General features: G+C 37.9%; 1 protein-coding gene across 4 annotated transcripts in view; it reads left to right on the forward strand.

Moving 5' to 3' along the window:
* Positions 1-23,197, forward strand: part of PARD3B (par-3 family cell polarity regulator beta) — a gene marked incomplete at both ends in the record, with an annotated part of 962,085 nt that overhangs the window by 101,696 nt on the left and 837,192 nt on the right. For all 4 annotated transcript variants that reach the window (XM_080932740.1, XM_080932743.1, XM_080932741.1 and 1 more), the window contains one exon: positions 12,849-12,950. In XM_080932740.1, the coding sequence (XP_080788866.1) occupies positions 12,849-12,950 (102 nt within the window). The remainder of the gene's footprint in view (positions 1-12,848; positions 12,951-23,197) is intronic.

Consider the following 23,197-nt stretch of genomic DNA (forward strand, 5'->3'; position numbering starts at 1 on the left):
ACCATGACAGAAATCCACTTGGGAAGGAAAGGGTTTCTTTTGCCTCCTCATCACCTCCACATCCTAGTCCCTCATCTAATGAAGTCAGGCAGGAGTTGGAGGCAGGAGCTGAGGCAGACGTTATGGAGAGGTGCTGCTTACTGGCTTGCACCTTATGGTTTGCTCAGCTTGCTTCCTTATAGAACCCAGGACCACCAGCTCCGGGATGGTACCACCCACCTTGAGATGGATCCTCCAATATCAATCAAGAAAATATACCACAGCTGAGTTCTACTACATCAACCATTAATCAAGAAAATGTACTATAGACTTGATCCCAGGCCAGTTGGTTAGAGGCATTTTTCTCAATTGGAGTTTCTTCTTCCTACATAGTTTGTGTCCAGGTGACACAAAAGTAGATAGTGCATCCATCCTCCATGTTCAAAAGCACAATGTCCTATTCCTACTGTTCCCACCCTACTGTGTTCTTCCCTAAATTGTGCAGTTTGCTAAATTTGTCTGTGATGTAGTTAATTGTTATAGTCTCCCCTTAATTATTTTTAAGCTTTGTTTTGCCCGAGAACTAGCTTTTCTCACCCTGTTTTGTTCACAGATGCGAAGATCCTCACATGTACTTGCTGCATTCATGGAACCCTCTGTTGTGTGGTGCAGGGTGCTTGCCATTCTTTCATGCTTCCAGTAACAGTATGAAAGATCTAGGCCATGCTGTCTGACATGCACAGGGTATAGTGTGATGGCTTCCTGCACAGTTTCCTAATGCTGTTGGCCTGTTAACTCCATTCTGTTTTCCCTATGAGAAGTACACAGGATCAGACACGTGTTTAGGGTTGGGATCAGGGAGTGAAGGAGATGATTGAGGTTTCTGAGCCAAATGAGCCCATGTTCTAGTCTGGGGAGTGAAACAGTGAAAGACAACAAGCAACGAAAGGAGGATGACTTGCAAGGCTGCTCCGAGGATGCTGGCTTTAGACTGGGAAGTCTCTGAGGTCATTTCTGAGAACTGGATGGTTGAACGCCGCTCTCCCTGCTTTCTCTTCTGTGCTTGTTGGCCCCTCTTAGCCATACCTACAAACAGCCTGGAACATTCTAGGAAATGACCTTGTCCCTAGAGAAACAAGCCAACAGTAGCAAGCAATATTATCCTTAATACTTCTGAAGTTCAGACACAGACAGCCCCTCACTTTTTTAGTGATACCGTGAAGAAGAGATCCTTTATAAACAGAGTGCAGGAGGCTAAAGTTTGGGACCTCTTTGTTTGTCAGAGTTAACCTCCTTTACAAGCACAGTCAGGACTAAGTCTGCTGTTACAAAGGAAAGTTCTCTATGGCTTTACTCTCTCCAGTGCTGTGGGTATAAAGCTATGTTCAAATACAAAGCTAGAGGCCTGGGCTGCTGCCTACTGAACGTTTCAACCATCATATCTGTTAGTATATAAAGAGATACAAACACACAGGGGAAGCAGCATCTCTCAAAGGCATCTTTAGATAGTGTTTATGAAGTGGTTATTCCTAGATCACAAACTTTGAGTTTAAGTGGCTACCTGAAATAAACTATGAGTTGTATGGACTTGCTTGTTCAAATTCATTTTAAAATTTATTATTGAGCAGATACTCTTTAGGGTTTTATATCAGGTGCCCTAATTTAAAACCCACTCTTCCCTTCCTCTCACTGGTGGAATTTCATTTCCTGGCTGTAGACTTCACTTTCCTCTAGACCACACAAGTTTTTAAAACTTGGCACTCATAGCTCTGGGCTATAAAACTTCATTAGAAATAAACAATGGAAACCATGGTTTTTTTGTTTTTGTTTTTGTTTTGTTTTGTTTTTTTGTTTTTTTTAAGAATCAGCTGTTTTTTTCAAATTATTTTAAGTTGTTGATTTTCAGTGTTAACAAGTTAGTAATATTTTAGTGTTTCAAAAATTGTTCCCATTGGAAATAAAAATGTATTAATTAAATACACATGAATTTTTGTTAAATTCAGATGTTCAGTGTTTGAATTTTGTTTTATAACTTTGGTTCTAAGTTTACACTATATTTAATCTTGTTGGCTTATAGAAAACTCGTCTTTCTCCTGAACAAAACACCAATGGCTCAAGCTCTAAGGTCAAAGATTAACAAATGGGACTTAATGAGATTGCAAAGTTTCTGTAAGGCTAAGGACATCGTCAAGAAAACAAAAGGGCAACCAACAGAATGGGAAAAGATCTTTACCAACACCACATCAGATAGAGGCCTAATATCTAAGGTGTACAAGGAACTCAAAAAGCTCGACACCAGAGAATCAAATAACCCTATTAAAAAATGGGGTACAGAGCTAAACAAATCTTTTTCAGTTGAGGAACTCCGAATGGCCGAAAAACATCTGAGGAAGTGCTCGACATCCTTAGCCATCAGGGAAATGCAAATCAAAACAACCCTAAGATTCCACCTCACTCCAGTCAGATTGGCCAAGATCCAAAACTCAGATGACAGCAGATGCTGGCGAGGCTGCGGAGAAAGAGGAACACTTATCCACTGTTGGTGGGGTTGCAAGCTAATACAACCACTCTGGAAATCGGTCTGGCGATACCTCAGAAAATTGGATATAGTACTACCTGAAGACCCAGCTATTCCACTTCTGGGCATATACCCCAGAGACACTTTAATACACAACAAAGATATATGCACCACAATGTTCATAGCGGCTCTATTTATAATAGCCAGAAGCTGGAAGGAACCCAGATGTCCTTCAGAAGACGAATGGATACAAAAATTGTGGTACATATACACAATGGAATACTACTCAGCCACCAGAAACAATGACTTAACCAAATTCTTAAGAAAATGGCTGCATCTAGAGAAGATCATCCTGAGTGAGATAACCCAGTCACAAAAGAACAGACATAATATGCAGTCACTGATAGTGGGATGCTAACCCCAGAGGCTTGCACTCCCCCAGAAACAACTCACAGACTGTATGAAGTCCAAGAAATAAGGAAAACAAAAACTATACATATATTCACAAAACAAGAAGACTTTGACTATTTCCATGTTGCGTTTTGTTTTGCATGTACTTTACGCTTATTGCAACTAGTATGTTTTCAATGCATACTGTCAAGCCCTTGAAAAAAATCAAGTACCGACTAAAAAACATATTCACATGGTTTTATGTAAAATTTATTTTAATGTCTGAAAAAACAGTACTGACAAAAATGTATAATTTTAAGCAAAAAATGTTTAAAATCTTTACATCTATCTTTGTTTTGAAAAATAAAATCGTTTAAAAAAAAAAAAAAAGAAAACTCGTCTTTCATGTGATGAGAATGATCATCTTTTCAAGATGTATAAGTAAAGAAATGCTAGTATTCTTATAAAGATTCTGAATGCATCTGATGTTATGGGGAGTAGATTTGAAAATAATTGAAAATGTTCTTTATTTTATAAAAATGTGCCATTTGTATATCTAAATCGCTAGTTCCTCATGTATACTTAGGTTAATCACAGATCAAAAGAAACCTTTCAGCCATAGTATAAAACTCGGGAGTTTATGAATATAAAGTTCAATTAAAAAAGAGAGGAAATGGTTGATATTGTTTTTTATATTTACTAATATTTAAACTAGGATACAAAGTGAATGCCTTTAATTTTAAAACGTTTCCCTTCCAATTAAAAAGAAAATAAATAAAACTTAGTTTATGAGATAGCATAGGGCTCCTGGCATTGTTATTGTTGTTCCATTGAAATTGTTTTTGTTTAGAATTATATATCACAAGGTATATCACCTACCTTTTCTGTGGCTTAATCCTTGTGTATTCTAGATTCCTGGGACTCTAGAAGGGGCTTTAGATCTTCAGTAGCCAGTGACTCCTACTGAATTTGGAACAGAGGAGTTTATGAGTTGAGCTTTGAAAATCTCTAGTTGCAGGGGGACCATTTGGTTCTTCTAGAGGGAAAAATGGTCAGATATAGAATGAATCTTCAACTAGTAAAATTCTCAGCTTCTCCTAAATTTGAGTATAGACTAATGAAGTTTTAGGTCTTTTGGTAAGACACTTGAATAACTGCCCAATTGACGACTTTGAAGTATGATAAGCTTGCAGATTTCAGGCTGAGCTGCCAAGCCCATCATGTTTGTATTGCAGAGATTTCTCATTTCGAGAAATTTCTCTGACTGGATTCCAAGCCCATTCTAGGGTTTTAGTTGCTGTAGGGCTGAAAATTGAAAGAGGTATTGATTCACACAAATCCCATTTTTTAAAAATTTATTTCTATTTATTTTTAGTTTTACCCTGTAGCATGGTCATGTTATGGCCATACAAGCCTTGATATCTTAGTGGGTGGAGAGCTTATATTCCACAATGTGGAGCATTATACACAGGGCTTTTGAAAAAAAATTATATGCTGGGATTCAGTCAGCTTCTTTATTACCTATGTTACCATCTCAGAGTTGTGTAAATGTAGTCATGTTTTCCCCTGATGTGGAAGGACTTGAATTTGATAGAAAGTCCCATATGGCCATTTAGTTTTCAGATATTTACATATAAAGTAATCTCAAACGGTAACAGGGATCCAGATTTTAATAGCATAGCTCATCTAGTCTGAATGGTCATTGAGCATGGATCACAGATATGAGTGACCACAGCATCAGGGACCCTAATTTACCTCTGTGGTGTCATTTCCCACATACATTGGATGGCAGGGGGTCTGTCTCTAGCCTGTCAATGAGCTAAGTGCTTACAGTAAGAATTTTTTACACAACACGTTCTCCATCATAATCCCAACAATTAATCTGGTGCATATCTGAAAAAAAAAAAAAAAAGATGAGTAATATCTTCCAGTCCTGGATAAAAGGAATTACAGTCTTGGTGTTACTGAGAGAAAGTGTGTTTTCAACATGGCATCTCCCTCAGGGACATTTAGAGATAATTTCAGTAAGCATTTCTCCCTATCTGTCCTTAAACATCCTCAGAAGCTGCAGTTCTCTTATCTTAAATAACAAAGTGTCTCTTTTTTGTCTTTAATTTAAGTGAAATTTTAAGAGCTTGTTAGTTATAAATGTATTTATGGTCCTCTAATCACCATGATTACTGTCATGGTGTTCTCCAGTTAGTGATCATCTCTTAAAGTTTCTTAAAATCTGACAAAATATTTGAAGTGTAGTGTGGCCACATCACAGGCTTAGGTTGGTCCTTGCTGTATTCTGGAAACAGTACTTCAGGTCATAGTCAGAGATAGGGCAGTAGCTATGATCGCTTCAACAGTTTCATTTAAAGGGTGGGTCATTTAAGTCTTTGGTTGTCTGACCCACTGCTGTATATGCTGGATATCTGAGGTACCTGGTGGTCACTGAGCCGCGTGCTTTGTCGGTAGGATAATATAGCCTTCCATCTCTAACAATGTCTATGTCCTATGGTTTGTTTACAATTCTTTTCCTGGGAATGTAAACTGCCATTCTGAACAGCCTTCTGAATTTTATTTTTAACCAGTAGAAGTGTTATCTGTGAAGGGTACCATTAGATATGTCAGTTGAAAAAAGAAAGCAAAGTTTTGAAGCAAAAAAACCAAATTCTTTACATTTGATTTAAATATGTTAGAAGCGCAGCATGCCCATAGGAAAATGCCTAAGTAAATGTAGATTAGCACACAGATCAAGAAATAGCATGTGGCCCAGGACACCCCCTTGTTTCTCTTTCCACTCACTGTCCTTCTGCTTGTTTTGTGTTGTGAAATAATTAGGAGACCCCCAAACACACTGTGCATAGGATCAATACAGAAGCACTTTCAAAAGGTGATTTGGCTAAATCTGCACCATCCTATTTTGTATTGATTACTCATGCTGTTGAAGGAACTTGTAGTCTGTCATTCTTGTTCACATCATAGGCATCGCCCGAAGTCCACACTGCTGTCTATTCTGCTGTGAGGAATATGGTTTTACATTTCAAATTTTAAGAGCAGGAATAATTCTGCTGAAGAGCCTGAATTCATATCTTTTGACAACGTTGTGTTTGAGCGGTAGAGAGGTTGAATGGCCAGAACAATTAGGACTTTTACGTGATGGCTGATTTTAATTATTTATATGATTTATTTAGTTTTGATTTTTGATTCAGGGTCCCTACATGATTCAGGCTGTCCTGGACCTCACTGTGTATAGCAGGATGGCCTTGAGCTCAAAGATCTATCTGCCTCTGTCTCCCAAATTTTTGGCTTAAAGACATGTGCCAACTATCCCTGGCTGATTTTAATTTTCAAGCGGATATACTTTGGGAGCTCCTTGGAAAGGAGGTACAGTGATGGATTATCTAGACTAGGTTTGCCTTTGTTCATGCCTGTGATGGATTATCTTAATTGGCTTAATTGAGATGAGATGACCCACCCTGAAGGTGGACCATGGTATTTCCTGGACCGAGCCCTACATTGAATGCAGAGAACATTATGGGCACTGGCATGCATGACTTGACTCAGAGCTCTCTGCTCTTGACGAGGGATGTGACGGGACTGATTCTGACTGCCTGGAATTCTCGACAATGATGGATTGTCACCTGGAATTGTGAGCCAGGTTATTTCTCTCTTAAATTGCTTTTGCAGGGTATTTATCTGAGTGGTTGTAAATGAAATTAAGGCAGTGTATTTCCAGCTTAGTGGAACATTTATGTTGGTGTGTCACCGTTTCTAAGGTAACTACAGAAGTGCACTTCAGTGGGCTCTGTTTCTAGTTGTTCTGTTCCTCAGAGTCCAGACCTTAACTATAACCTTACTTAATGTGAGCAAAATGATCAACTTCCTAGTCTATGAGAGTCTTCTTCATTCTGTCCTAAAGTTTTATAATCTTTAGCAGAAATGTTGGATATATAAGTTAGAATAATTTTAACATTAAATTTCTGATGCTATTATAAGTGTTATTTAAATGTTTTCATACCATTATCAATACTATCATTTAAAAATTCTGCTGTTATTATAAATGCTATAATAAATATTTTTATATTTAATTATTTTTCCTTTACTGGTTTTTTTTTTTTTGGTTACTGGTTTGCAAATTTGCTACAAGATTTAAATAACATTTTTATTAATTTTCAAGACTTTCATTCACTTTATTTTGCTCATATTTATCTTTTCCCATCTCCTTTCAAATTCATCCCCCATTTCATACCTACCTAACATTCTGTCCTTATTCTTTTTTTTTTTTTAAAGTGCATTTTGTCAAATTAGTGCTGTAAGTATCATCTTGGGTATGTGACCATCCTCTGGAGCTTGTTAGATCTACTAGGGGCCACACTCTTAAAGAAAGTGGATTTTCCTACCCAACAATTGTCAGTAACCAACTCATGGGACATCTATATCATACAACCTCCAAGGCTCAGAAGATCATTGCTACAATATTTCGTTGTGAATTGTTGGAATATTTGAAAATTCTTTCTCTGAATTCATTGAGGTGATCATTAGGGTTATATTTACTTTTACATATTAATTATATAAGTGATCATGGTTGACTTTTACATTTTTTATAGCTCTTTCATCACTACAATAAATCCTATCTGATTATGATATATTATTTTTACATACCTTGCTCAATTTGATTTTAACGGATCTAAGACTTTTTCGTAGGTATCCGGGAGACACAAACTACAATGAAGGTGATTAGTGACTGCTAGGAGAAGGGGCATTAACCAATCCCAGGGATGAACTTCCTTGTTTGTTGTCCAGTGAAGAGTGGTGAGCTCTGAAACCATGTGTATACATGTGTAGTTTTTGCATACACATACACACATTCGTACTCACATGTGTAGCTATAGTCAAAGAAAAAGGCTAACAACCTGAGAACTGGGGAGCACGGTTGAGGTTTGAAGGAGTATAACTGGGAAGGGTTGGAAGGAGGAACGTGAAGATAATATCAACTAATAACATACAAATTTAATGAGTTTGGTGAATGTCCCATGAGCACTTGTTGAAATGTGTTTTCTGAGCTATTTTGGTCATAATAGGTGGGCATTTGTGTGTTAATACATATAAAGTAAAGAATTGGGTCTAATGTGTTAATTGTGTTTAGATGACTCTCTCCTGAGTGCTCTCGTCTTCTGTGAGGAGTTTCCCACTTTGCATGCAGCGCGCACGGTGTGATCTTTCTGCCCCTTGGCAGTGTGCTCACTGTGGCAGTGCTGCTGAGCACACACAGGGCGAGAAGGCTTCTCTTCTGCTGGATTGACTCTTATGCTAATGAAAATCCTTCTCTGTCTCTAGTTACAATCCTTCCCTAACATCTCTGTGTCTGATAGTAGTAAGACTGTATCACCTCTCTTTTGATAGGATTATAGAGTTTTGAGCTGAAAGTACTTTTACAGAGGTACTTACTCACGAGTTCCCTGTTTCTATAATGTGAGATTAAGTGTCCTGTTACACCCACCAGATATTCTTTTGAACCCACAATGAAGCCCCTTGTACCTTCATATTTTTTAATTCTACAGAAGAATAGTTTATGAAAATTACGTCAGCAGTGTTGATCTGTTTGGCTTTCTTCTGATGTTTGCAGTTGGAGAATCTGTTCTGGGAAAATGAAGGCATGTTTAGAAGGCCATTAGGGATGGATTACAACACCCTTTATATGCACTACAGCCTGTGGGTCACAGGACCCTTCATATGCTCTGCTTTTATATGCCTGAGCTCTACCCTGCCAGGTGTCAGTGCTTAGGGTCTGGGCTTTCTTCCTAAGCTTATGTGGCCTGCTTATTGGTTTCTCTTGCTCTGGGTTCATCTTCCTCCCCAGACCTGCTCCACCCTTTCTTTCCTTTGAGTGCGGGCAAAGCAGCTTTCTCTCTTCTGGCCTTTGAATGGAGAGAAGAATGACCCCAAAAGGTTATGATGGAAGTGCTAAGTTTCCATGTATATACATTTTCCTAATTCTCCACCCAACTTCTGATTCACCAAACTCACCTCTTTATCCTTTCCTTACATGTTGGCCAATTGCCCAATTCCTGCGTTCTCATGACTAAGAATCCTGTTTAGAAGCTTTTCCCTCTTGCCTCTCTCACTTCTACTCAGACAAACTGAAGCAATGAATTTGGCGCCTTCTGTTAACACCCACTGTGTCTTCTAGACTTTGACCTCTGTAATAGTACCTGGGACAAAAGAACCTGGAGACATCCTGGTTACTAAGGGTAGGTCAGTTGAAGCCCTGTGCAATAACTTTAGTCTATTCACTTATATTCTAATGGGGAAAGACCCATTTCTTCACTGGAGTCCTGTGTAATTTTGTTTTATAATGTTGTTCTAAAAATACATTCTTTAAAAGATGTTTTTATAATTGTCATACAAACATATATACTGAGTGTATAACACCATACATTTTCTACATTCAAAGAAAAACATTCAATTCTAGTGTTTATGGAGTCGCTGACCTGGAATAAGACAGTTCACTTTAGTTGCCTTCCTTATCTGTAAAATGGACTAATAATTATTTTATGAGTATATTTGAGGATAGATGAGTTAATCATATAAAACACCTGGTTACTATAGTGCCTGGACACCAATAACTGTGGCATTACAACAGTGAAATCTCATTTGTGAATTCATTTTGTGAAATCTGAAAAGTTCTGCAAAGAGAATTGTTTCTTCTTTTTTGTTTGTTTGTTCCTTTATTTTTAAAACTGCCATCCTACAGTTGGCTTTGCATTCCAATGGCTATGATAATTCCAGTGACAATTTAAGCCACCTGGATCCCAGGGGCATTGTTGAGCTTTGTCAGTGACCCAGGGTTCAGGATCAGGGTGGTCCTTCAGCTACTGGCTTTGTATTTAAGGCTTTTCTTCTTCAAATGTCTTGTCACCACATACTGTTTTCTTCTCCTACTTCTCAGTTGTGACTTAGAGGCCTGTCTGTATCTCCTGTCTTTTGTTCCCTGGACCTGTTTTCCAGAGTTTCAGCACCTGGCTTGCCAACCTACTGCTGTAGGCTAAGCACATTGGAAATTACAGGTCTTTCCTTAATTAACATAGTTTTCAAAGCCTAAGTCCAATTTTATTTCATATATCTCCAGCAAAGGTTCTTTATTAATGCCAATACATATTTGGAACAATTTCTATATTTGATCATTGCAAATACCATTTTACTATTTTGTTCCTTTAATTAATATTTTCATTCAGGTTTCTCAAATTCATCCCTGTAGAATGGCTCATTTTAGTTTCAAATTCCAGGAAGATTTACATTAACTGTGTATTATTAGAAGTAAAGAAAGTACAACATATAATATGTTAGTTTTCATTACTTTAGTGATCCCTTGAGTATAGATAATAAGATTTATTGGGTTGCAGAATGAGTAAATGCACAGAACTGCTTTAAAATAGTATTTATATTTGTTACAGATACATGTACTACGTGAATATAAACTAAATGTCATGATCATGAAAAAAACACATTAAAGTGACCCAAGGGATCAATTATGAACCATGTGTGAATCTTTTTATATTTGATTGGTTCTTTTCTGATGGTAATAAAACCAGGCAAACAAAATGCAAACGTTGACTGCACTGTAATGGTTGGAATGTTGACATTCATAAAAGGGTCAGAGTGAATTACGATGGCTGTTGGCTGCTAATTCTGAATCCATACTCTTAAAGTGATCTATGGAAACATAGCTGAATGCCACAGAGACAGAACCATGGCTGGTACCTTCCTGTTTATTGATTCTCACATCTTGAATGTATTAAATACTCACCTGAGACTGCTGTTTTGCAGCTTGCCTGTTTTTCCCCAGGGTTAGATGTGTGAGCATATACAAGCGTACTTCTTTCCTTAAAAAAAAAAAAAACCACTGTGTGTGTGTGTGTGTGTGTGTGTGTGTGTGTGTGTGTGTGTGTGTGTGTTAGAGAGAGATACAAAGTGAGGAGGGAGAGAGGAAACAGAGACAATGGGTGCCTTGACACAGGTTTTTAGGGAGATGATATATTTGGATTGTATTGTACTCTGTTTGCAAACCCAGAGTACTCTGTCTAGAGTCTGACTTTCTGTATTCAGCTAATCTTTGCTAACACAATTTCTTTGAGTTGGCACACGTCTCTGGTTATGGGTTTGAGAAATGGGTATTCTGTGCTTTGCTTAATTGACTATGTTCCTACTGCTCATAACTTTGGCTTCTCATCTGGGCAATGAAGGTAGGTACCTCAATTTTTCTAATAAATCATTAGTTTTTGCACTTATAATCCTAGAATTGGAAGCAAATGAAAGCCTATTCTTTCTGGAATTGCCCTTCAGATACTCTATTTACAAAAACAAACACAATTTTGAGGTGTTTAAAGCTGAGGAAAGGAGAATTGCTTCAGGTTTTTAAGTCTATCATTGAATTCTGTCAGGGTGCATTGTTGTAAAGCTCTTTGTTTGTTCCTCACCTCCGTCAACCTCCATGCAGAAGCCATAAAGAACCATCCCTTACTAGCAAGCCCCAGCTTCTCACCAGGGCTCACAGGGAACACTGGGTGGCAGTCATTTCTATTAGCTTTTGTAAAATCACAACTGCATCCTGTGGGTTCTGTGAGCTCTTGCTCTTAATAAAGATTCATTTGATAAGGCTTAAAGCTTCATCCTAGAAGGATTTTCATCTCCTTTTAGAAACTGGAATTTGTTCCTTTACTAAGGTTTTTTTTTTTCTTTTTTTTTTTTTTTTTTTTTTTTTTTTTTTTTTTTTTCCTTTTTTCTGTTTTAAAGCTTAATGCCTTCCTAGTTGTTGAGGTTGAGACTCACAGAACCAAGCTGATTTCAATTTGGCTGTTCCTGAAAATTTCTACTGATACTTGAATTCACTTTATTCATTGGTTCGTATTCTTCTCCCACTGCTATCATTCTTTATTTTCTTTTTCTGGAATAGCATGATATTTAATATCAGGCTGTTGTTTTTTTAGATTAAGTATTTAAAAATAATTGTTGGAAATAATCTAAATCATAAGGTCAGTTTAGAAAGTGCCATGTTACTCTGGACACAACTGCCCGGAGACTAGCGTGCTGTGAGAAATAGAACAGCTGCAGTTTGTCTCTGGGTCCCATTAAAACATGGAAGCTGAGGAGGCACAGTGAACATGGAAAATTAAAAAGGCAAAGGGACTGGTGTGGTGAGCCCCGATTTCCCGCCCTACACTCTCCTATGATTTGCTGAGGTTATAGCTGGGAGAGCTGTATATTTCAGCTTTAGAAAATTTATATTATAGTTTGAACCATCTGAAGTTGAGAAAATACCTTCACGATTATTCTCCAGAATATTTTTAGCATTACTTAAATTGGAAGATGATTTTCAAGTTGGTAATTCATTTTTTTTGCATAGTAATTTAATGTCAGAAACAAATTTATTAGATGGGTGATCTTCAAGGTAAACAGGATAAAAGTGGCAATTATTGATACAAATGATCTTTGTTTTGTGTTAAAAGTTTTATTGGTGTTCCAACTTGACACAAACGTAGATGTATGGAAGAAGACGGACTTTTGATAGAGAAGATGTCTCTGTAAGGTGGGCCTGCAGGCAGGCAGTAGTACTTTTTCATGATTACTGGTTATTATTGGGGGCCCAGCAGGCTGAGCAAGCTATAGGGAGCAAGCCAGTAAGCAGAGCTCCTTTACTGTCTCTGCTTCAGTTCCTGCTTCCAGATTCCTGTTCTGTTTGAGTTCCTTCCTTGACTTCCATCAGTAACTGATTGTGTCCTGAGAGATGTAAGACAAACTAAACCTTTTACCCCTCACATTGGTTTTGGCCATGGTATTTTCCCACAACAATAGAAACCATAATTATGCCAGTCATTATACCCTATCTGTATTGAGATTAATTTCTCTTTTAAAATGTATCTTACCTTGGTAGAAATAGATTGAGTCATCAGATTTATTTGTTCCACCACAGGATCCTGGATACTGGGTGAAGATTCATCACTTAGAATACACAGATGGAGGAATTCTGGATCCGGACGATGTCTTAGCAGATGTTGTTGAAGATAAAGATAAGGTAGATGACTCTGAAGACTTTTCATTTTCCTATAACAAGCAGTGTATTCTCAAACCATTCAATTTCTTAACAAATTCATATGTCAGTTATTATTAAAAGATACCATCTGTTTCAGTTTCACCTGGACAGCTCATAAATCAAAATTCTTCATCAGATGTTTGCCCGAAGTTTGTTGATGTTTGGGAACTTGTTTGTGGCGGCCTAATTAGCAGACTCTTCATTCTCAGGAGTTCCAAATACATCTCAATAAATTAGCGTCAGCTACAGAGGCTGCTGGAGCTGCTGCTGCTGTTGGCTCTAGAGTTTTTCCAGACAGTTGCTAAATATTCATCTTACTGCCTGAGGTTGGAACGTGTTTTGTGTTTTACACTGGATAATATAGTGGGTTATGGATGACTCATGAAGGGCTGCAGTGTAGATTTTCCTCGAAGTAGATGGCATACTATATCCTGTATTGGCTTTTCTTTCATGCTAATCCTCACCTGAAACAAAATAAAAGCTTTACACTGAGTATGTTGAGTAGTTAGGAAACTTTAGAACTGTTCTGTTAATTATTAGGGAATAATTCATCACAAATGCAGCAGTTTAATAAAATTTTGCTTCTTACTCCTTTGATAAGGCATAAAAGGAATGTATCCCATGGCAATATCCTAGATTATTGCCATTGAAACTCATTGTTTAATATGAACTATGTTGTCCTTAGAAATGGAACTGCTTCCAAGATTTCTTCTCTATAACCTTAGCACTGTGTATAGTAGATTGATTTGTGGTATGTTTCTCTCTCTCTCTCTCTCTCTCTCTCTCTCTCTCTCTCTCTCTCTCTCCCTCTCTCTCTCTCTCTCTCATTCTGTGTGTGCAAACTTACATTAATCTTTGCAAATATGATTTTCTATTTCGTATTTCTTTTGACATTTGACTTGACTTACTTTATATGGTAGTCAGCCACTTGGTAAACCAATTGTGTTTCTAAGAGGGTTACCGGGTTCTAGAAGGCAGGGACTGAGGATCCTTCCCTCTTTTGTATTTCTCATGTTAAGATATCTGGTTCAACATTTAATGACAGTTTTGTTGATGTTGTTGTGGTGGTGGTTTTATTTTAGCTGGTTTGGTTGCCTATGAGATCAAGAAATTCTCCCACCTCAGCCTCCAGAGTGCTGACTTTACAGGCTGAGCTACAGCGTATTTCATGATTTTTTCCCCTCTTACAACACCAAATGATGGCCACTCACGTGCCTTTTCCCAGTTCACTGCCCCTTCTTCCTTCATCGAATAGTTGAGATATTTGGCTCGCTTTTTAGTCATGAAGGCAGCCTGCACCTCATGTTCCACTGCCAGTGTGTTCATACAGAAAGCAGAAAAATGCTACATTTAAGAAACGACAGAAGAGACTGGTTCGTCCTGGCCTTATCCCAAATCCCATTTCAGGAATGGCAGTTCTGTTAACAATACCCGCGGAGATCTGCCTGATGCAGCACTTTCCCGTGAAGCATTCTTTCAACGGTTTCTGCAAAGCCTTTTCACATCATAGCCTGTATCTTAGCCACAGAAACAGCCCTATTGTGTGTGTCTCTTTAAATGGGACTTAACACTGTTATTAAATAAGGAGACAGGGAGACAATCAGTTAAAACCCTCGCTGAGGATCCATATACCTTAGGTACAGCTTCAGTGTTCCTCCTAATGCACCTCCATGCCTCTCCATGAGGCAGCCATTGTTCTACGCAATCGATAAGGATTTGCACTTTTCATGCAGCCTAAAGAAGGATCACTCTATTTTCTTCCTTTTGTTAAAAAAAGGGAACGTCAGTGAAAAAAGGAGAGCTTTCTTATTTTCCCTGGAAGCAGAGCCCACCAAACTCATTTTTCTTACTTTTAGTCAGTTCACAGTAAGTAGTAATTTCAGCTGATGGTTTGTGGATGTCCTGTGGCATATCAAACCTGCCCAAGAGGGTTGGAGGCACAGTTGGGCTCTTATTCGTAAATTACTTGGTGAACACTCGTTCACAGGTAGAATATGGACCGACAGCAGGCACAGGGAAGATTGGATGGATGTGAAGAATCATTCTTAACTCATAACACTTGCATCCCTGGAATAGGCGTCCTGCGGGGGAACTGGCAATGAGGGCTGGAGATAGCCTGGAACTGAGTCAGGAAGCAGCCAAGAGTCCAACAGCAATTACAGTCCAAAAGCAGGGTCAGCTGTGGGCACTGTGCTTTTGGAAAATCAGTGCAGTTCAATAAAGGCTAGAAGCTAGAGGTGGGATGATTTGATGTGAAATTGGAAAAAGATCTAATTGATTTACTTAGATAGAGAGGTGACTTCTAAATCCCATAAATTGTTACCCAATATCAGACTTTTAAAACAGTAGCTCACACTGAAAAATGCTGGCATTGTTAAAAGAGACAACTGCAACATAAAATGTAAATATGAAAGTACATAACTTTTATCAAAATTGAATTGCTTTTATGACCGTACATACATATGTATATATGCCCTAACTCTAACCCCTAACCCTAACCGAACCCTAACTGAACAATATATACAGTATGTATTTTACTCACACAGAACACCTCTTTACTTATAGCTCAGCTTTACGGATGGGAAGGGCTAAGCTTGGAGGCAGGCTGGGAGCTCTTCTTGGCTTGTACAACTGGGCATTGGCACTTGAATATATTCTTGTGATCAAGTACTGAACGATCAGCTCAGCCTTTTCTCTTTGGTATAGGTGCTTGATAGACACAGTATAAGATGTTTGCCTCCGAATCCTCAGGTTCAACATTTTTTTCAGCAGTAAAATGTTAGTTTGGTGTTAGGGTAGAAGTGTTATGTGTTAAATGTCTGTTGCTGTCTTTTAATTATATGGTACTATTATTACTATATTTTCAAGCGCATGTTTTGATTTAAGTACTAAATTGTTTGAGATTAAGTACTGAAACACTAAAGAAACTATCTTAATGTACTCTTTAATAGTTTTTTTTTAAATTGGATAGTTTGTATATTTACATTTCAAATGTTATTCCCTTTCCTGGTTCTACCCTCTCTCATATCCCCTCGCCCACTGCTACTGAGGATGGCCCCCTTTCTACCCACCAACTTCCACCTCAACACCTCAGCATTTCCGTACACTGGGGAAATGAGCCTTCACAGGACCGAGGATTTATTCTCCTATTGATACCAGACAATGCCATCTTCTGCTACATATGCTGCTGGAGCCATGGGTTCCTCCATGTGTGCTCTTTGGTTAGTGGTTTAGTCCCTGGGAGCTCTGGGGGTCTGGTTAGTTGATATTGTTGTTCTTCCTAAGGGGTTGCAAACCCCTTCAGCTCCTTCAGTCTTTCCTCTAGCTCCTCCATTGGGTCTCCATGCTCAGTCTGGTGGTTCGCTGCAAGCATCATCTGTATCAGTGATGCTCTGGCAGAGCCTCTCAGGAGACATCCATATCAGGCTTTTGTCAGCATGCACTTCTTGGCATCAGCAATAGTGACTGGGTTTGGTGGCTGCATATGGGATGGATCCCAAGTGGGGCAGTCTCTCGATGGCCTTTCCTTCAAATCTTATAAAACTTGTTTTAAAGTTTTTAAATTGCTTAACATAGTTTTATGAGAAGATACCTGATTGATATAATACAACATTTGGATTAAGATATTATTATTAAGTGAGAAATCAAATGCTAGCAGGACTAAATTTAGAGTGAGAACACACTGTCTGCTAACATCCAGGGATCTCATCATATTCAAAGAGAGACTAGTGTGCACAGTGAATGAACTAGTGACCTAAAGCCAGATACTGCCACATAGCTTTCTGAGAGCACTCTGTTGCCCTCTAGTGGATGGCACAGCCACTTAGAAGCCAGCTCAGAAAACAATTTGAAATTTGATCCTCTTCCAGTTTGAAAATGTCTTTTGTCTCTTTAGTATAGATCCCAGATCTGAAGTGAGAGTTCACAAATACATATTTGTACTCTCTGAGTTTTTATGAACGGCCAAGGACATTCTTGGCATTTGTAGACCTTGTTTATGTTTTTGGGTTTTTTAACTTCTTTTTTACTGACTGAAAAGTTGATGGCTGATTGTAATATGTGTGACTTAAGTGTGTAATTAGACATATCATATCATGGTATATGTTGTGTTTTGCTTGGGAAGTATTGGTGCTACATTAATCCCTTTTAAAGATCCTGATTATTATAATTTTTAAAAATCCTGTGTAATTTTGAACACTTAGTTTATTAGTGATACTTGCACCTTAACAGAAAGTGTTTATTTTAAATCTATTATATTTTCTTAAATAATAATATAGTGAATTTGATTCTGAAACTGTTACATTTGGGGGGAATCTTGAAGTTATGATGTGCCAAGAAATTTGAACAGTGCTTTAGCAAGCTTGTAAGGAAGGGGGAAAAAATACATTTTTTTATTTTTTTATTTTTTATTTTTTTTGCTTCAGAAGTTCCATGGCACATGTTTCAAAATGACTTTCTGCCTTTAGAGTAAAAAAATTATAGAATTTTAGATCCAAATATAATAGTGCTGTAGACTAACTTTAACCTTATAAACAGGAAGTATCTGAACCTGGGAAGTCTCTTGGACTCCTCGGCTCCATGTCTGTGGCTGATTTCTTTCTGGAGTCCATTTTTGCATTTCCTCTTTGGCGATCTGATCAAAGCTGCTGTTGCCGGCTGACTTCTGCCCTGTGTTCTCTTTTCTCTCACATCAGTAGAATATCCTTCTAGTCTTTTAAGACTTGAACTCATCAGGTTTTTTTTTTTTTTTTTTTTTTTTTTTTTTTTTAAAGTTTTAATCAGATGAGCACAGTTTTTAAAATCTTTTTTATGTGTTTATCCCCATTTTGCATTTCTAGAGATAACAATTTTAATAGATAAAATTTCAGACTAAGGTTACGACAACCATTAGGGAATGATCTTCTCATGTTTATTTGGCTTCTTGCTCTAAACTATGCCAACCCATTGGCTAAAAGATTGGATTCTGAGCAAATTTAGCTCTTTTCTTGGCCCTCTTACCTGAATAGCTTTCAGCAACTTAGCCCCTTTCTTTGTGTCATGGCTTTCTCATTGGTAATTGAAGCTTAAAAAAATGCAGTAATTTTATGATATATTATATCATGGGTGATAAATAATCTAGCCACAATTTAAAGCCAAATGCTCAGGAGAGTAACTGCTAGGTGCTATTATGTTACATTACATATTATATTTAGCATGTAGCTATCAAAGTAAAAAAGAATGAATTTGCATTGTTTTAAAGGTATTGCTCAAAGCGTATCCGTCTAGGGATGTGGTTTGCAGTCTGTGTTTACAGATTCAGAATCTCTGTATTCAACCAGCTGGGAATCAGAAGTACTCAGAAAAGAATTCCAGAGAGCATGACTCAGCCTCACTTATGTTTGCCTCACACCAGGCGCCACACTGAGTGTGAAGAGATCCAGTAGGATGTATGCAGATCCCACTCAACAGCTCTCAGTCTCTCTCCAAGATTTGTTCCACCGTTGTTATCTGGAAGCCTAGGATGGTTCCCTTCTGTAGGCGTTGGTTTTACCTCCCCTTGGCATTATCACATGACCAGTACAACAGCTGCTTATGTGCTAGTTATACTTTGTTAGCTATGCTTAGTAATGTGCTCATGATTTAAAGTGCACAAAGGCTATATATGACTCATGTGCAACTTCTTGTCCTGTTGGGCACATGGGCTTCTTCTATCCATAGGGGGTGATGTCTGAAGGGCATCCTGGGACCAGGCATGTGGATGCTAATGGGCATCTGTACTGAATGGAGTGCAAATCTCATAGTCATAAGCTGTATTATGAGTCCCTGGAATACCCACTTCCCCCATCTGTCTGAAGCATTTAAACCGCAAAAGTAATAAAGCTATGGTTTCTTTTTTACATGCACCTCCTCCCTGTATTATACTTCCAGTGTTTGAATAGTTTAGTATACTTGTTGGTCCTTGTCCTCCCTGGTCTCGCATTAGTTAGGATAATATATACAATATGTTACAATATTGTATATATTATCCTAACTAATATACAATTGTATATTGTATAATTATATAATGTTTAAAATAATTACTTATACACACATACACATAATTGGTTTATAGTTTTGTACATTGCTTGTTTTGCAATGCCTGTAACTGTGCCTAGCCCTTCCTTATTATTCAGATAATTATAGAATGAACGAAAACTTTCTAATGTTAAATAATTTGATCACTCACAATTTCAATTTTCTCATAAGTAAAATGAGTAAAGTGAGACTGATAGTCTTAGTATCACAGGGAAGATAGATGCTGTGTGTGAAAATTCAATGAAAATATTAAAACACTATACACATGTGAAGAATATACTTGTACCACTTCCTTATTCTTATCGATCTTTCAATATCTAGGCCAAACTATTTTCCAATAGTCAATGTGTTTAAACCACCCTAATTCCAAGTGGCTTTTGGAGCACTCTAACTTCATATATATAATTAACATTTAATATAGGCATTAATTTTTGACTCTTGGCATTTTGAAATTCTTAGGCTATTATTATTTAGCTTACTTTCTTAAGTCTTATTTTTGTCTTTTCAATTCCTTGTATGCTTGCTTAGAATTGGGATTATTTTTTAAAGTTACTTTTTAGTACCTGTCTTTGTATGGGTTTTGTTGTTGCTGCTGTTGTTGTTGTTGATGATGATGATGATGTTTTTGTTTCTTTGACTGGATTCCAATATGTAGTCCAGGTTGGCCTGGAAATTACAATATATATATTAGGCTGATCTTGAACTCACAGAAATTCACTTGCATCTGCTTCCCAAGTGCTGGGATCAAAGATCTTCACACTACATCCTGTATATACTTTGGTTTTAGTCAGTGATAAAGTTGAAACTAAAATTGAAAGTTCCTAATTCTCTACCTTTCTCTTCTAGTAAATGATATTGTCATTTAAAATATTGCTGTAGGAAGCAGTATGCAGGCATGTGCCAAGCCCAGAGGAGCACTTTGCATTAATATTTTTGTGACTTTTCTCTGGCAAAGGTGAATAGTTTTGGGAGATAGCATCTATACTACAGTCATCCTGGTGATGGCCAAATCAAATATGGACTCCCTAGTGCCTTCTGCAGTTTACTTGCTTGGCAACTATAGTATGTGTAGCATGTGTGTGTACAAGTGAATGAGAGGCAAGGGGAGTATACCTGTGGAATGAGAGGCATGTGGCTGTCTAACCGCTCTGATTCATTTTGGTCATTGTTCATGTCAGCAAACCAAGAGTTTCATCAGAGGGCAGAAGAAATAGTCAGGCCTAATGGCACTTCTCATGTAGAAGCTTACTGTAGTACAGCAAAAACTGAAGGAAAATGTTTGCAAGAATTCAGATTTGTTAAGGAAAAGATCCAGTCACATCTGAGATCACAATAATGCTCTATTTAGAGCTGAAGAGCAACTCAGAGAAAGAGTCAAGGAACCTAGCCTTCGCCTTACAGTGTGTCCTTAAGCATATGTTGCCTTGCTTGACACTGCCGTACAAATTTTTTCTCTCACATTAGTTTATCTTGGAGCTGTATCCATAAGTGTGTATCTGTGCCAAGAGTAAGGGTCAATCAGTCTTTACAGAAACATGTATGTTATGTAAGTTACAAATTAAAATTGCACCATACTGTTTTACATTCTATCAAGTAGAAAACTTCAGGGTTCACAAAACTTCCCTTTAAAAATACAAATATCTGCAGGGGCTAATTGGTAACCCATCATTTATGCATTAATTAGACTGTATTCCACTAATACATAGCTGGATTTTGCCTCATCAGAGCAAGGTAAATTGGTAGGATGTTTCTAAGTTCTCGACATTCTAGCATTCCTCATTTACAAACTTTCTCACTTATAAGGTTGACAATCACTGCTCCAACTGCACTGAACAAAGTGAAAGCCCAAATGGAATTAAACAGTAACATTTAGGTATATGTTGAGCCAAAGAAATCACTTTGTTCTTTGCAGCTCTGGGAAGTATTTGTGAACACATTTCCTTGAAGACTGGAAGGGACTTGCCACGATAATGTGAGCAAATTAAGTCATTCAGGAACTTGAGAGAGTCTTAGAAGGAAGGTTGCCTGTATCAGAGGACCTCAGTCTCTTATCAAGGAGATACTCAGGAGGAGTCAGAGTAGAGGAGGAATTAAAAAGGAGAGAATGCTCATTAGAAATTTAGTGAGTAGGAACACAAACTGTCAGTGTCACATACGAACAGGAAGCTGTGAACAGCAGTAGAAGGACAGTGCCTTCTGCTCCTGAAAAGTGTGTGTGTGTGTGTGTGTGTGTGTGTGTGTGTACTACTTAATGAACTAAAGTAGGTTTTAAGAAAGGAGCATATGTGGTGATTTAAAGAGGTGCAGCGGACGAGGAGCATGAAGGACAACATCTGTTTTAGGAAAGAACAGACCTCAAGGAATACATTAGGAAGTTTTAAAAACAAGGCAGCTAAACACACTAACCCCCCCCCCCCATCCAAGGAGGATGAGAGTGTCCTCAAACAGGCCAAAGAGAGTGCTTGCTGGTCAATGGTGACAGATTACTCATGGTGTTAATAAGCTGTCCAGTTTCTTGGAAGTTTCACGAAGAGGTGTGTGCTGTGTAACAGTCTAATGGGAGTATCATCTGGTAGGCTCTGGGTATCATGTGGTAGGCTTTCTTCTTGACTATGCTAGTTCTTTTGTTCCTAAAACCCCAATATTCTATATTATTAATAGCTGCACTGAGACAAACAGGCATTAAAGGCTGCCCTTGCAGTATTTGTAACACTTCTATGGGGTACATGTTGCAAATTTTGTATAAACACCTTAATTTATAAATACATTTAATAAGCAAGAATATTCAGCTCTCTTAGTCTTTTACATTATAGTTGTTTGAAGTTCTCTAAGTGTGTGATTGTTTTCTTTTGCTTAAGAAGAGAGTATGTCTTTTCCATAATAGGAATCTACACTCTGCACGTAGGGAATCATGACTAGATTTCTAAACTTAATACTGACAGTCTGAACATTTCAGGTTCTTTCTTTAGATTTCTGTCTTTTGATGTTACCAGTCAGTTTTGAAAGATCAAGTGACATTTCCCAAGCAATGAAGTCCTGTGTCGACTTCAGTTGGAGGAAAATAGCACGAAACCAAGTTCAGTTACAATGTCTTTAATAAGGTCAGCCTAAAATATGTTCTGGCTCAAACACAGTATTTATGCAATCTTAACTATAAGGCAGTCCTGAAAAGGAGTCTGATGTAAGATGATTTTTCACAACTCGAATATCAGAAATGTTCAATACACAAAACTTGAAGAGTCTCACAGCTCTTAGTAGGTAATAGTGTTAGAACTCGCTGCATCTAGATTGACAGCTTAGTGTGGCCACTGCATTCAATCTAAGAGGAAGCTAACATAGGATGGCATAATGTGACTTTCTAAATAGATCACCTTTTAAATGGAACTTATACCAAGCCTGTAGTTAGCTAATGTGAGAATAAAAGTATGTACTGCTGTTTATGATGAACAAAGGAGGGAGGCATCTTAGTGCAGAGCCCCAAAGCAGAAGTCTCAGAAATGTCTCTGGTTCTCCAGCCAAAAGTACTAAAGAGAGAGCTCTGGTGTCTTATCCCCAAGGTGTGGCTCAAACTCCTTTTAGACCAGTGGTTCTCAATCTGTGGGTAGTGAGCCCTATGGAGGATTAGAAGATCCTTTCACAGGGAATACCTACAGCCATCAGAAGACAGATATGAAATAACAACAAAACAATCTTACGGCTGGGAGTCACCACAACAACATGAGGAACTGTATTAAAGGGCTGTAGAATGAGGAAGGATGGGAACCACTACCTAGGGCCTATTTCCTTTTGGGACCAGCTTTTGAATTGCATTTCAAGGTTTTCATAGTAGAAATGGGTTGTACTCCCCCTCCCCCACTTCTAGTCCTTCTCTTAAGTGTCTTAAGGTCTCAGCTCTCAAGGACAAAATCTTGATTAGGGTTCCATGGAGGCATTAAAGAAATACTATTTTCTCCTGGTCAAAAGAATAATATTTATTTCGGACCTTGAGGAAGGACTTAACATTTCTATCTGTGTGTGCATGCGAACACATACATGTATATACATTTGCATGCTAGGTTCTGCTTATGAAAGGAGCAGGTGATTTTTGTCTTTCTCATTTCAGGTTACTAAGTACTATATTTTAAAGATCTATTCATTTTACTGGAAATTTCATTTTTCTTAATAGCTGAGTAAAT

The sequence above is a fragment of the Micromys minutus genome, assembly GCF_963924665.1.
Source record: "Micromys minutus genome assembly, chromosome: 19".
NCBI classification, from domain to species: Eukaryota; Metazoa; Chordata; class Mammalia; order Rodentia; family Muridae; genus Micromys; species Micromys minutus.